Source organism: Hydra vulgaris, chromosome 08 (assembly GCF_038396675.1).
Source record: "Hydra vulgaris chromosome 08, alternate assembly HydraT2T_AEP".
Taxonomy (NCBI): Eukaryota; Metazoa; Cnidaria; class Hydrozoa; order Anthoathecata; family Hydridae; genus Hydra; species Hydra vulgaris.
Window position 1 is genome coordinate 36,365,624 of NC_088927.1, and position 13,805 is coordinate 36,379,428.

The 13,805-nt window shown below is 28.1% G+C and overlaps 2 protein-coding genes across 5 annotated transcripts in view; both read left to right on the top strand.

Annotated features, from left to right (window-relative positions):
* The window catches only part of LOC100205708 (TATA-binding protein-associated factor 172), a 107,761-nt gene extending 105,517 nt beyond the window's left edge, over positions 1-2,244 (top strand). For all 4 annotated transcript variants that reach the window (XM_065803597.1, XM_065803599.1, XM_065803598.1 and 1 more), the window contains exon 40: positions 1,774-2,244. In XM_065803597.1, coding sequence (XP_065659669.1) covers positions 1,774-2,035 — 262 coding nt within the window. In that variant the 3' untranslated portion in view covers positions 2,036-2,244. The remainder of the gene's footprint in view (positions 1-1,773) is intronic.
* Positions 2,245-5,302: 3,058 nt separating this feature from the next.
* The window catches only part of LOC105849752 (uncharacterized), a 37,225-nt gene continuing 28,722 nt past the window's right edge, over positions 5,303-13,805 (top strand). Inside the window, exon 1 of the mRNA XM_065803601.1 lies at positions 5,303-5,605. Coding sequence (XP_065659673.1) covers positions 5,497-5,605 — 109 coding nt within the window. The 5' untranslated portion in view covers positions 5,303-5,496. The remainder of the gene's footprint in view (positions 5,606-13,805) is intronic.

Consider the following 13,805-nt stretch of genomic DNA (forward strand, 5'->3'; position numbering starts at 1 on the left):
TGCATTTTGTCCAGGTGAACTGGCGGCAAAAATGATGGAATCCATGTAATAAGAGAGAAATTTGTGAATATCAACTTTTTTATAACTTTCTGGTACCTCTTTTGGATTTTCACCAGTCTCTCTGTCAATTGTAAAATGACATCTAACTGTTTTTTAGTTCTTTATTTCGTTTAATTTTCTTTCTTAAAGTTCCTTAGTTCATTTAATAAAAGATTCAAATTTATGGAGGATTGCAAGTCTGTTAAAATCTATTCCGTGGACAGTTTAGGGCAAATGTTTGCCTAATCTAACCGCATTAAAAAGGGATCATTTGGGTGTTGCAGTCAAACCAATGTAAAATTTTTATTTGACATCTTGACCGAAGAAAAGAGTTCTCCAAAGTTCACAATCAATGCGAGTTTCTTGGTTGCACGATGGTTAATTTGTACACACAAAAAAAAAATGAAATTATTTTTTCACCTGAATTGTGTCTCAGATGCATTTAAGGATATACTCCACCAAGATATACTTTTGACTTCATAGAGCATATATATGTTTCATCACACTGCCTCTTATCAAGAGCCGCAGAGAAATAAATTGCTATGTCAACAATAGCTTTTTATAAAAGAGGTATTTTCTTCAAGATGTGGCCAGCCATCTGATTTTTGCATTTTTAGTTCCACATTTAATTTAGGATTCTTTTTCGAATTCTGGTTTGGGATTTTCAAAATTTTTCTGTAACCACAATAAAGTAGCCTCCTCGACTATAGTGGCCCTCTCGGCCTTAGGAGCTGAATTAAAAGTAAATAAAAAAGACGCTGTTAACAACATTAGTTTGTGTTTGGATTTCCTTTTGAACTTTACTTTTTTTGTTTACATCAGAGTGATTGAAAATAATCGTATGTATTCACACACACACATACAACAGCAATAATTAAATTATTAAAAAAAACATTTCAGTTTATAATTAAATGTTTAATAAACGTTAAATAATATCAATTTTCAACATAAAGCCTGTAAAATATTAACGCTACATAACATATTTACTTTGATAGCACTGTTGAACTTAAAGAGATGAAAAAATATTTAATTTAATCAATACATCTTTTTTCTTTTATAACGCTTTATTTCATAACGCTAATAAGTATACCCAGGCTCGCATTTTGTTAAAAATAAACATAATATGTTTATTAATTACACACAATATCCCATTATTAAAAGAAATCTGCTCAACTTTTAATTTGGATATATTAAAGCCATTGCGAAGTTATTGCGAAGTCGTTGCAAAGCAAAATCTGTTTGCTTTGTTATAACGTAAAGTTGTTCTTGTCCACCTAGTAAAGAGTGACATGGAAACCAAAAACCAAACAAAAATGATGACTACTCTTCATTGAATAGTTTAATCCAATTGCAACAACGTGAGAATCTTGTTCTGAACAACTTTACTTACGAAGACATGTAAATTGTTCCAGATATTGTTAAGGTACTACTATACTACCGTAGACTACATGATGATTCTTTTATTAAGATAGTTTTATAAAACTTTCTGCTTTATAAAATCATCTTCATAATAAATATATAATACTTCTTTTTTAAAAAAAAATAATTATTATTTTCTAATGAGTTTTTTTATTACAAATAATGCGCTTAATGCTTCCGAAAAGATAGTACGTCTGGAAGTTACAAACTAAACGTTGATTGTTTTTTTTTTTGTACGTATGTGTCTGCTAGGATGTATTTCCATTCCTTTCGTTTTTGAAATTATTATAAGTAGATTTTATTCCTTTTTTTTAGACTTCAAAAATTCAAGCTCAACATAGCTAATACAGTTATAACTCGTGATAATTCTAGCCTGTATTCGATGGATACTTCACAACTGCTCGATCTATTTACTGTCAGTTCAAAGAAAAGTGCTACGGATGTAAAGTCTTCAAAATCAAACGAGAAGAAAGCTTCAATGAGCGATATTCTAGCTGAAATGGGAGATCTATGGGACGAAAAACAATACGAAAACGAATATGATTTGAATCAATTTATGACATCATTAAAACATTAACATGTTTTCTTCTAACATTTACTAAAGCAATATTAAAACGTTAACATTCTTTTTATAACAATATGTTTTGGGGTTTCGGCTAATCAAAGACTAAGTTTGATTCACCTTGCAACCTTTTGCAGTTAATTCAAAGCGAACTGCAACTAATAGACGATGAAAAGTTAGATAAGTGTTTTATTTAAACAGTAGAAAAGAAATTCATTAAATAATATGTATATTCTTTCTTAATCATAGTCGTAAGCATTGCCTGTTACGTCTCAGTCTCACCTGTTACGTCTCAGTCTTACCTGTTACGTCTCAGTCTTACCTTTTTGCTCACCTTTTAGTGTTTTTTTTAATTATACAGAAGCCATTTTATCAGTTAAATTGTTCTATTTTACATCTATATTTTTACTATATTCAAATAAAAATTATAATAACGTTAGTCTTGCAAAGTAAACAAAAATGTTTCAGTAAAATGATTACATTAGCAAAAGTGCTGAAAATTATTAGGAGAACATTACAAAAAACAAAAAAAACATTTAATTGTAAAATTAAAACAAAAGAAACAAATGATTTAGAGCTTGTCACCTTATGCAAACATAAGAAAAACAAAAATACTAATAGTAATAGTAACAATAGTAACATATAAAATTGGCTGAAGTTTCATTTTTAAGGTATTTCCGGTTTCGGAACAGACTTTATTGATTTAATAATTGGACTGAATTACAAACAAAAAAAAAAAAGTTTTTTAGTGGTAAGTTGGTTAAATAAAAAAAAGCTTTTTGGTGGTAAGTTAAATTTTAGTAAAACTAAAATCTTTAAAATTTGTTGTTTGATACTGATCATATACATACAACAGCCATCATAAATACAACAATAGCCATCATAAATACATACAACAGTCATCATAAAAATAGAATTAAAAGTTTACATTAGTAAAGTTTTATGATGGCTGTTGTCAACAGTCATAAAAATATTACAAACAAAAAATATGAATTTGGTTTCTTGGTTTCAAGAGTTTTTGAAACCAAAACTTAAAGAAAAAAATCTTTACAATTTAGAAGTGATTCCTATCCTTCTAGCTCTTTTTCTTTGTTTAAATAGTCTTTTCTGACAGCTCTAACCAAATTTATTCTATCCACACCCTTTTTAGTTGATTACCTTTCTATCTATACCTTTTTTTTAGTTGATTACCTTTTTATCTTCTACCTTTTTTTTAGTTGATTACCTTTCTATCTTCTACCTTTTTTTTAGTTGATTACCTTTCTATCTTCTACCTTTTTTTTAGTTGATTACCTTTCTATCTCCTACCTTTTTTTTAGTTGATTACCTTTCTATTTCCTACCTTTTTTTTAGTTGATTACCTTTCTATCTTCTACATTTTTTTTAGTTGATTACATTTCTATCTTCTACCTTTTTTTTAGTTGATTTTTTTTCTATCTTCTACCTTTTTTTTAGTTGATTACCTTTCTATCTTTACCTTTTTTATTCATATTTTGAATCCGTAGAGATCCGATTATTTTACTTTAAAAAACAATTTTATCAAAACTACTAGTCCAGTTGTAGTCCAGATATATCATTAAAACTTATCATTGCAGATGCAACTCCGATTTAAAGTGGTTTTATAAAAAAAATGTATCTTTCGAACACCTTTTCCACACAATTTGATTCAAAGCCTCATTTGGGCTTTGATTGGATCCATCCAAATAGCGACTCAAAATATCGGTTTTCAATTTACCAGGTTTAAATGTATACTTTAAAGCTTTGACTGCATTCTCCATACTAGTGACAGCACTGCTAATACAAGCGGGTAAAAGAAATGTATTATCATATTCAGCAGGATGGATGTTTGATGTAGGCTATAATTAAAAACGGTTGTAATAGTTTTTAATAATAGAAAGGAGAATAAAAATGTATGAATCCAGCTACAGTAGAGACAAGTATATTGAAACCGAATGTTAAAGCCTTTTTTTTTGGAACCTTCCTGACAAACATATCTCTGCTGTTGCATACACAAATATTACTTGACAGATCCTTGAATTTGTTAAAGTTAAAAATAAGAAACTAGTAGATGGATTTTTTCTCCTCCAAATAAAAGAACAATAAAATAAAAAATAAAAAAGCGTTGTAAAAATTAAAAAGATACTGCTTATACAACTATGTGCACCTGTTAAACTTTTAAAATATAACTTTTAAGACTCCCCACTGCTTTTTAAAAACAAAAAAACATACAGGCTTGTAGTCATCCCATGTATAAGATATAAATAGATATAGATATAAGATATAAATAGATATAGATATAAAGTAATTGCCGATTTCAACTATTTTGTGTGCCGCAAAATTTTTGAGATTAAAATTTTTACCATAACCTAAAAAAACTATTATTTTTAATTCAAAGAATAAAAAAAAACAGTATATATTTTTAAAATCTATGATAAATTTTAAATACAATAAAAACTTTTTTTTTTTTTTTACTAGCTTGCCACTCCATGCAACTTGAAGTTAACTTAATTTAAACTCTATTGACTTAAGTTAGTTTCGAATAACTCCGTTATCTTAAGTATGTTGCTAGAAAAATCTACTTTCAACTTAATTTGTTTTTTTCAGCAGGGAAAAGAAACTGTGGGATTGTATATAAAGTACGTACGCTTGAATGGGATAGAGGGGGTCTGCAAATAGCGAGTATGGGCAGGTGCTCAATTATAAAAATAAGAAGATACCAAAATTAAAAAAATATGTTGGGTAGGTAGGTTAAAAGCGTAGGTACTTTTACGGAGGGGGAGGGTACTAAAAAAAACGTATAGCAAAATGCGGAGAGGGGGCGAGTCTTCTACAAATTTTTCCTAACTTTTCAGGAACCTTTTTATTTGTAAAAGCTCCGGTCATTTAATTCAGAAATAAGTAAATAAGAATAATGAATAAATAGATATAAAGAGTATTGTATTGAATATTACGTTTTGCTAGATAACTTTTTGTAGAAAACTGAGTTATGCTATGATTTATTAAAAAACTTTTTTTAATAACATTTTTTGGCTTGGTATATTGGTAACCGTTGTACTTGGTAGTGTTTTGGGCTTTGTATCGTTTTTTACTGTATAACAATAAATAGCTTTTTATAATTAATAACTTTATGACAATAATAAAATATCAATATTCAAGGTACTTTTTTTACTTTTCGTTTTGAAATGGTTTTTCCTTTTCAAAAATGCTAATAGTTTGATTAAACTTAAAGTAAACAAAACTTGAACAAAACAGGTCTTCAGCAATTTTCAGCAATTTTTCGGCACAATTTTTTTTTTTTTGCGTTTAAGCTTAATTAACTTTCATTATGTTGTTTGAAAACTAATAAAGATATTTATGAAAATTAAAACATTTAACAAAAGCTGTTTTTTCGGAAATGATTAAAAAAGAAAAAACTACGCGTTAAGAAAATTAATTTTTTCTTATTTTAGTAAGCAATTCCTATTTTATCAAAGTCAATGATGTTCTACAGATATCTAATTCTTTTAAGTTTGTCAATATTGAGTTATGCCGCCGCGTACCATCATAGTAATAACACGGTTGCTATGGGTATAAAGAAGTTCTTGGGTAAGCTTTTTTATAACAACTTTTAAAATATTTTGATTGATAAAACAATATTCAAATCTTTAATTGTCAAAAATCTTTAATTGTTTGAAACAATTTTTAATGGAAAAAAATAGATTTCTTTAAACTTATTTTAATCAAAGCAAACCGTTACGTCAAAAAAAAGTTTATTTTTGAATCAGTTTGGACGGGTACCTTTTTTTTTCTTTGAAAAATTTCTTACGATATAAACATTTTAATTTCTGCTCTTTCATCAACCTATTTTAAAAATTACATATTAACTTAAAATATTTAGCTGGTTTTTACTAGTCCAACACAAAGATGTAGTTTTGATTCAAAATTTAAACACACACACAAAAATTTTTTGTCTAAATTTTTAATCAAAACTAATATTTATGGCCATATATCTCACATTTTTGAGGGATAATTTAAGACGTATACCAGAAGAAATCTGCGCGTGTTTTGATGTGGTTTTCACAGAAACCGTGCATTATTTTAAGTACATTGTTTTAAAATGCTTATTAGTAATTGTATTAGTATTATAAAAAAATTAAAAAACTCAATTATCAAAACAATTAGTGTTAATTAAAATATCATCAAATCGATATTAGAAGCGAGATAAAATGTTGCATTAGGCCGGGGGGCCGTATTCTCATCTTTAAATTATAATTTTTTTTAAACACAAATGTTTTATTTTAAAGAATTTATATAAATTTTCGTCATTTCTTTACTTAGAAATATTGTAATGAAATTTCAGACAAAAGCTCAGTTTAGGTGGTAGAGCACAATTACAATACAAATTTCTGATTAAAATATGAAAAAAAAAATTTTAATTCATCTTATTCAAAATTTTATCCTCTTTCTTTTGATGTTAGTATGGAACTGAAACTATTTTTGGAAATGTGTTAAAAATCTACATTTGCAAAACTTAGCAACGCCGTAGCAACCACAAACATACCCTCGTTTATTATATACGTTGAGCAAAATTGCGTGCTAATTTGTCTTTTTGTTGTGTCTATCATGCTTGTAATTGTTTATTTATCAACTTTGCTTTTAAAAAATTTGAATTTTGAGAATTTTGCTGTAGCAAAATTTATAGATTCATGTTGTTATTGTTCTATTAGACCCTATTGTTGTTAGTATTGTATTAGAGATTTATTGTTAATTAGTAATAAGTTATAAGATCTATCATAAATAACAAATAAGAAAGATAATGAACTCTAAAAAAACAAATAAACAAAATATTAGCAGAAGAAAAAAAGAGAGCATGGAGTGAAATAGTTCCAAAGAATGTTAAAGTTTTTGAAGATTCTGGTATCAAATCTATATGCTCAAGTGAAAGGAAACTTTCTTCAAAAACAATAACTGAATTTTCTACTAATTCTTTTCCAAAAACAGAAGACTATTTTATTATTGTGTATTTTTATCTACTCAAAAGCATTTTGCAAACTCTTGTATGTCCAGAATGTTTTTGCAACATTGTTGTTAAAGATGATATTTTAAAAAGACAAGGATTCTCTCATGTTCTAACAATAAACTGTGATAATTTTTCATGGAATATAATAATTAATACTTCCCCAGAGATAAAGAAGAAGGAGGAAACTGAAGGTCGAAATACATACGAGATTAATGTACGTTCTGTAATAGCTTTCCGTGAAATTGGCTTTGTTTTTTCATCAATAAGCACGTTTGCATCTTTAATGAACTTTAAATGTTTGTCAAAAAATGGATTTTGTCGTATCATTAAAAAGGTCCTGAAAGCTTATAAGAATGCTGCCGCAGATAGCATGCAAACAGCAGCAATTGAAGCTCCTCATATTGAAACTGTCAAAGGTATTCCATGTGTTTTGATATCAATTGATGGATCATGGAAAAAGTATTGTCATTCATCTTTACATGGGGTAATCTCTGCTATAGCAGGAGACAAATGTGTTGATATAGAAATAAAATCAAAATATTGCTATGGTTGCAGAATGTGGATAGGAAAAGAAAATACAGCTGATTATAATCATTGGAAAATTAACCATTACTGCCAAATTAACCATCAGGTGCAATCGAATCAGTTAGAGCAGTTGATATTTTTAAGCGTTCTGTTTTAAAGAACACTCTTATTTATAAGGAATACTTAGGAGATGGTGATTTGACAGGTTCTTTTATGGATGTAGTAAAAGCCAACCCATATAGCCAATAAAGTTGGAGTGTATTGCTCATGTCCAAAACGATTAGGTACTCGATTGCGTAATATTGTTAAGTCTCATAAAGACACTAAAACACCCCTCTCAGGAAAAAGGAAACTTACTGAAAGTTGCATTAACTCAATGCAGAACTATTTTGGTTGTACCATTAGAAATAACCTTGGTAATCTGTATGCAATGAAGAAAGCTGTTTTTGCAATAGTTTTTCATTTTACAGATATTCCAAATCCTGAATGACATCAGTTTTGTCCACGAAATGTTAAACTAATAAACCAAATATATCTATTCCTCTAACAATCAAAAATCTCATTAGACCCATTTTTATGGACTTACAGAAAGAATACTTACTGTTGAAATGTTTGCATGGTCAAACACAAAATTCAAATGAAGCGCTCAACTCACTCATATGGTCCAAGGTACCTAAAATCACATTTGTTAGTAAAGATGTTGTGGAAATGGGTGTAAACTCTGCCATTTTACATTTCAATGATGGTAGAAATGGTGTATTTAAAGTATTACAGCATTTTGATATACAAGGAAATGTTACACAATTGACAACAAGTTTAGCAGACAATGTAAGAGTAAAACAAATGAGACGTAAGACTACTATTATGGTAAAGAAATAAAGAAAAAAACTGAGAGCCCTAAAAAAAGGATTCAGTAAGAATCTTAAAGCAACCAACCTCAAGACTCATATGTTTTAGGAGGATTTTAGCATGATTTTACTGTTGTAAATGTGATTTTTTCTTTATTTTGTACTTATTTTTAAATTTAACTTATTTATCTTAAAAAATAGGTCATATCTTTACATATAAAAGGACTAATTAAAATTCTATCTGTTAAATAGAATAAAATAAGTTCATTACCAGATCTGCAAAGTTTAATTAATGGTTCTTAAGTCTAACTTAAGTTAACGTGTTTTGAAAACATAAGAATTAGATCTTTATTTACACTGTTTTTGCGCCATTATGGGTTTTTGGTAAAGTTTTTCAAATTTTTTTTTTTGCAAAAACATTTCATTTTTCTTAGTGAAGCATTTCTGCATATTTTTAAAACTATTTTTTTAAATCTTTCATGAAAAGTGTCTTTTTTGTGCTCTACCTCCTTAAGCTTAACGGAGAGATGAGAATACGGCCCCGGGTGAATAAAAATGAGCAATTGCTTTTACTCAGTAATTGCTCAGCTTCACGTGAATAAAACTTGAGCAAAATTGGTGAAGTTTAACTCTTCAGTTTAGCGCGTTAAGCTGACCATTTACTGAGTAAAAGCAATTGATCGTTTTTATTCACCCGGCCTATTATATTGTTGAAAATCCTGGTGTATCAAACTAATGACGGGTAAAATAGATGGACGTTTAACGCATTGTTATAGATCAGAGTTGCCGCTAATTACTGAAATTCTTCGCGGGTTTGAATATTTAGCGAATATAAACCGACATTTAGCCGACATTTTTGCTTTACAAACTTCATTTAATAAACATTTTATTACCCGTAAAACATTAACTTTTGGGAAGCATAAATGCATTTTATGTAATTATTCTTAATTGTCTCATGTGATTGTAAATGTTAATTTACTATCACATGAGACATTCAATAATTGATTTGAAAGCATTATTTAATAATAATTTATTTGTAAAAAAACTTTAACATCAAAAAAATATTTTTGTAAAAATGCATATGTGATATACTATAATGAATATTGTAAAGTAAAAAGAATTTTCTATGTGTTGTAGTTCATTAATATATCATTTATAGACTAGTTTGGAGATAGTTGGCAACCATTACTTCCTACAATTAGATTTTGCTAATCTCTTAAAGATTTAAACTTCTCTTTTTTGACAGAAATTAAATCGTTTTTTGTCTCACAACTTTGTTTTGATATTTTTTGGTATTTGAATATTTTTTTTTGCAAGTAGAGTCTAGAATAATCATGATTTAAAAACTTTTTGTTATATAGTTAAACAGGAGTTATACAAGGGTAATTGAATTGATAGAACAATTTTAAAACAAAATAGTAAAATATATTAATCACAATACTTTACATAATGAAGTTTTTTTATTTAACTGGAAAGATAAGACAGTTGTCATTTTGATGTATAATCATATAAAAGTATTTCCACCTGACGCAAATGTTTCCTATTGTTTGGCTAATGTTATTTATAACAATTGCAAGCGCGCATAACTTGGCTTTTGAACAAAGAGTTAAACGTCCATCTTTTAAAACGTACTTGATCAAACAAAACAATTTCTAAAGATTTGCAGATTGTTTTAAGAACAGGTGAAAGAAAAAAGGCTTTTGTTCAACAAGATCTTGTTAAAAGATTGAAAGATAAAAATCCTTAGACGGAAATCTGATTTCTGTTTGCACTTTAGCAAACAAATTAAGCGAAGAGAAATTGTTGTTATAAATCTTATAAAAAGGAAAAAAAAATTTCTCTTCGTGAAGAAAATGGGTGATGCTTATTTTTTTTAAGTAACCCCCTCGAGTCAGTAGAGAGGGAAATAATAATAATGGTAGTAGATAATAATAATAATAATAATAACAATAATAATAATAATAATAATAATAAGGGGAAGAAGAGGGTATTAATGCAATATCTTCCAGTTATCGGGACAAAAGAGTCTGTCTATTCATTACTTATTAATTTTAGTTACCTATTTAAAATAAATCAGTTTAGAGTGATGCCTTGGGTTTTTAGTTCATAAATTTGACATTTAATACTCGTCTATGTAACTTAACGAAGTGCACCAAAGAGGTAAGCTATAGGAATTAACACTCCACACTTTTCATATTGCTCAATGTTTTCCCTCCATTTCTCCTCCATTTCTTTTGATTTCCTTTCCATTTCTCTTTCCTTTGCTTAATAAGCAGTTTATGCACATCAAGAGTTTCTCTTTTCTTCCTGAGTTTTTTTTATAATACAATTATGCACATTTTTCTTAGTTTTTTATACTCTATTTATACTACAATTTTTACTATACATTAAATCATAACATAAAATACTATACAGTTATTATAATATATTCTAAGCATATTATCTTAAAATGAAAAAAAAAATTATAATCCAGCGTCAGCATCATTTGCTTCTGCATCACGATATTCTCATCTTCTGTTTCGCTTTTTTTCTTTTATGCTGTTGTTGATACGCATCGTTTTGATACAGAATTTTACATTTCTGTTCTATTTCACTGAATTGAGAACGAAGCTCTTGAACAAACGTTTTTAAGGAGTGCAACATCTTTGTAACTGTATTGAAATCTAGTTTTGAATCTTGAAGAAATTTGCTTGTTTGTTCATATCTTTCTAAAAACATTGAGCATACCTAGACCATTAGTCCAGTCTCTAATTTATTCATATTTGCATTATGTCCTTTTGCTTCCAATTGCGTATCAGCTTTTTCAGTTGTTGATTCAGACAAGGATCTGTTGAGAAAGTTCTTTTAAGACATGCACTATTCTTCAAGACATGCACTATTCTTCATTTTCTCGCTTTCCTGTAGTTTTTATATAATTTTTTTTTCAATACTATTTCTGTGCAAAGTACTGACTTCACGGCGACTTAAATCCCTGACAGCATTCTTCCTATTGTAATAAGCACTAGTTGCTAACACATTTCTTTGGCTTTTGCAAATAGTTTACAATTAGCACAGAATAACAACGCCAATCACGCTAAAGTTTCTCAAGGTTTAATTGCTCTCAAAAAAGTAAAGATTTTAAACAACATCGTTTAAACGTATTATTTGGAAATATACCGACGTGGAAATATACCGACGTGGAAATATACCGACGTGCTAAAATCGCTATGTGTTGACAACTAGCAATTCCTTTGAAATAGAATCGCGCAAAACATCGGTAACTTTCCACATTCCTACATCATTAAGAAACTTTGTATCTAAATCTGCAAGTTTATCACATTGCATTTCCACTTTAACCTCTTGTGCTAGACCTTCAACTAGAACTGGTTCTTCTTGAAGTTCTTTACCATGATTTATATTTGTTGTTGAGCCATCTAATATCTCCAACCTATTGCTTGGTCATGGTCATCAGTTTGACAACTTTTAGTTGCAATTGTGCTACTTGTACCAAGTTTTTGATTTTGGTAATGTTGTGACGTTGATAGAGTTCAGTAATCTTTTTAGTTGCTGACAGAACTTTTTTGTAACTTTTTTTTCCTTCTTTTTTAAGTTTTTTTATCCGCTTTTATATTTGTTCATGATTATTTATTTTTATTTAAATAAAAAAAAAAACATTATATAAATAATATAACGAACGAACAGTCTGCACTAAATTATTTTTTTATTAAATCGGATATAAACAAAATGAAAACAAGAAAAAGGCAATTTATGCAACGAAGTAAAATATATTGTCACAGTGTCTAGATTTTCGATAGTTAAACATCAGATAGATAAACATTTTTTTACAGTGTCTAGACGTTTGATAGTTAAACATTTAATATGGCCACGAGTTTAAATATCCGATTGTTGATAATTTGGTGTTTTTGCCTTTTTGATGTTTTTTAAAATAGGCCAGTTTATTTGTTAATATTTTTTTTGGTAGGCCTGTGGCTATAGGCTTTAATATTTCAGCCATCTTTATTTATAGGTATTAACTATAAATAAAGATGGCTGAAATATGAGCACACACACACACACACACACACACACACACACACACACACACACACACACACACACATATATATATATATATTTATGTGCTCATATTTCAGCCATCTTTATTTATAGTTAATACCACAAAATCTTTGATTACCTGTTTTTGGTAGGCAATCTTTGTTTTTAGCCAACTAAAGTAAATTTTCTTACCGTCCTTATGTTTGTTATGGAAATCATAGTTGAAATAATTTTAAAAGTTAAAGTTTTTCATTCGAATTATTGATATTTATCCTTTTAGTGGTTTAGCTTTTCTTTTAACAACACTCATGTCACAAGAAATTAGAACTTAATTTGTTATGGAGGGGCACAGTGAATCGGGATACAGTGAATAGGTTGATTTAATATGTCCAATAATTAATCTTAAAGATTAAATTCATGCATTTTTAACAAAAAAACTACATAAAAATGAACTTATTAGTTTTAAATTAAGAATAATAATATTTGAATAATTTTTTAACTTCGTAATACTTATATAAGTTTTGTTATCAATAAAATTCTTTTTTTTCCTTCTCAATTTTCAAAATGTCTATTTTCTTGATTTTATACTAATCTAAATAATAAAAGTATGCCAAAACTATAGTGTAAATTGTCTTTACTCCCTTATCCTCATAGTTATTTGGCTATGCCCTTATTTACTATCATTAATTCACAGCTGTGTTCATCGATTCACTGTGCCCCAGTACTGGGGCACAGTGAATAACGTAACACAACTTTCTGTGAGCCGTTAGATAATAGATATTTGAGTTTTAGTGATTTATTATCATGAAGGACATATATCTCAATCCTTTCGCCTTGAAATAAATAAAATACATATTTTAACTTTTGCTTAATTTAAAAAATAAAGAAATCCGATCCACTGTGCCCTAACTTCCCCTATATCTATTATAGATAAATTCTGGTTTATAGATAGATGCATAGATATAGATTTGTACATAAAATAACATTTCATTAACAAAAAAAAACATAAAACAAACATGTTTAAACACTTTAAAGCAATATACTCTTCATTTTCTTTTTTGTATAGAAATAAAAGCTTCTTCGATTCCTAAAGAGATTCTTTAAAAGAAAAGATTTTTTTTGTTTAAAACAGTTTAAAACAACAACTTTTTTTCATGATTCTTTCTTTATAATTATTTCAAAGTTACAAGCTTTGCCTTGTAAACTTAGGTAAGTGCTTGGCTTTATAAACATTTAATATCAATGAGTCCATAATTGTAAATGAAAACAAACTTCTTGTATGAAAATTGCTAAATGCACTCAAGTTAACTTTTTAACTACATTCTATAAACTTCACCTTATTTAAATAATTAAAGTTTTATTCAGGTCTTCTGCTAAT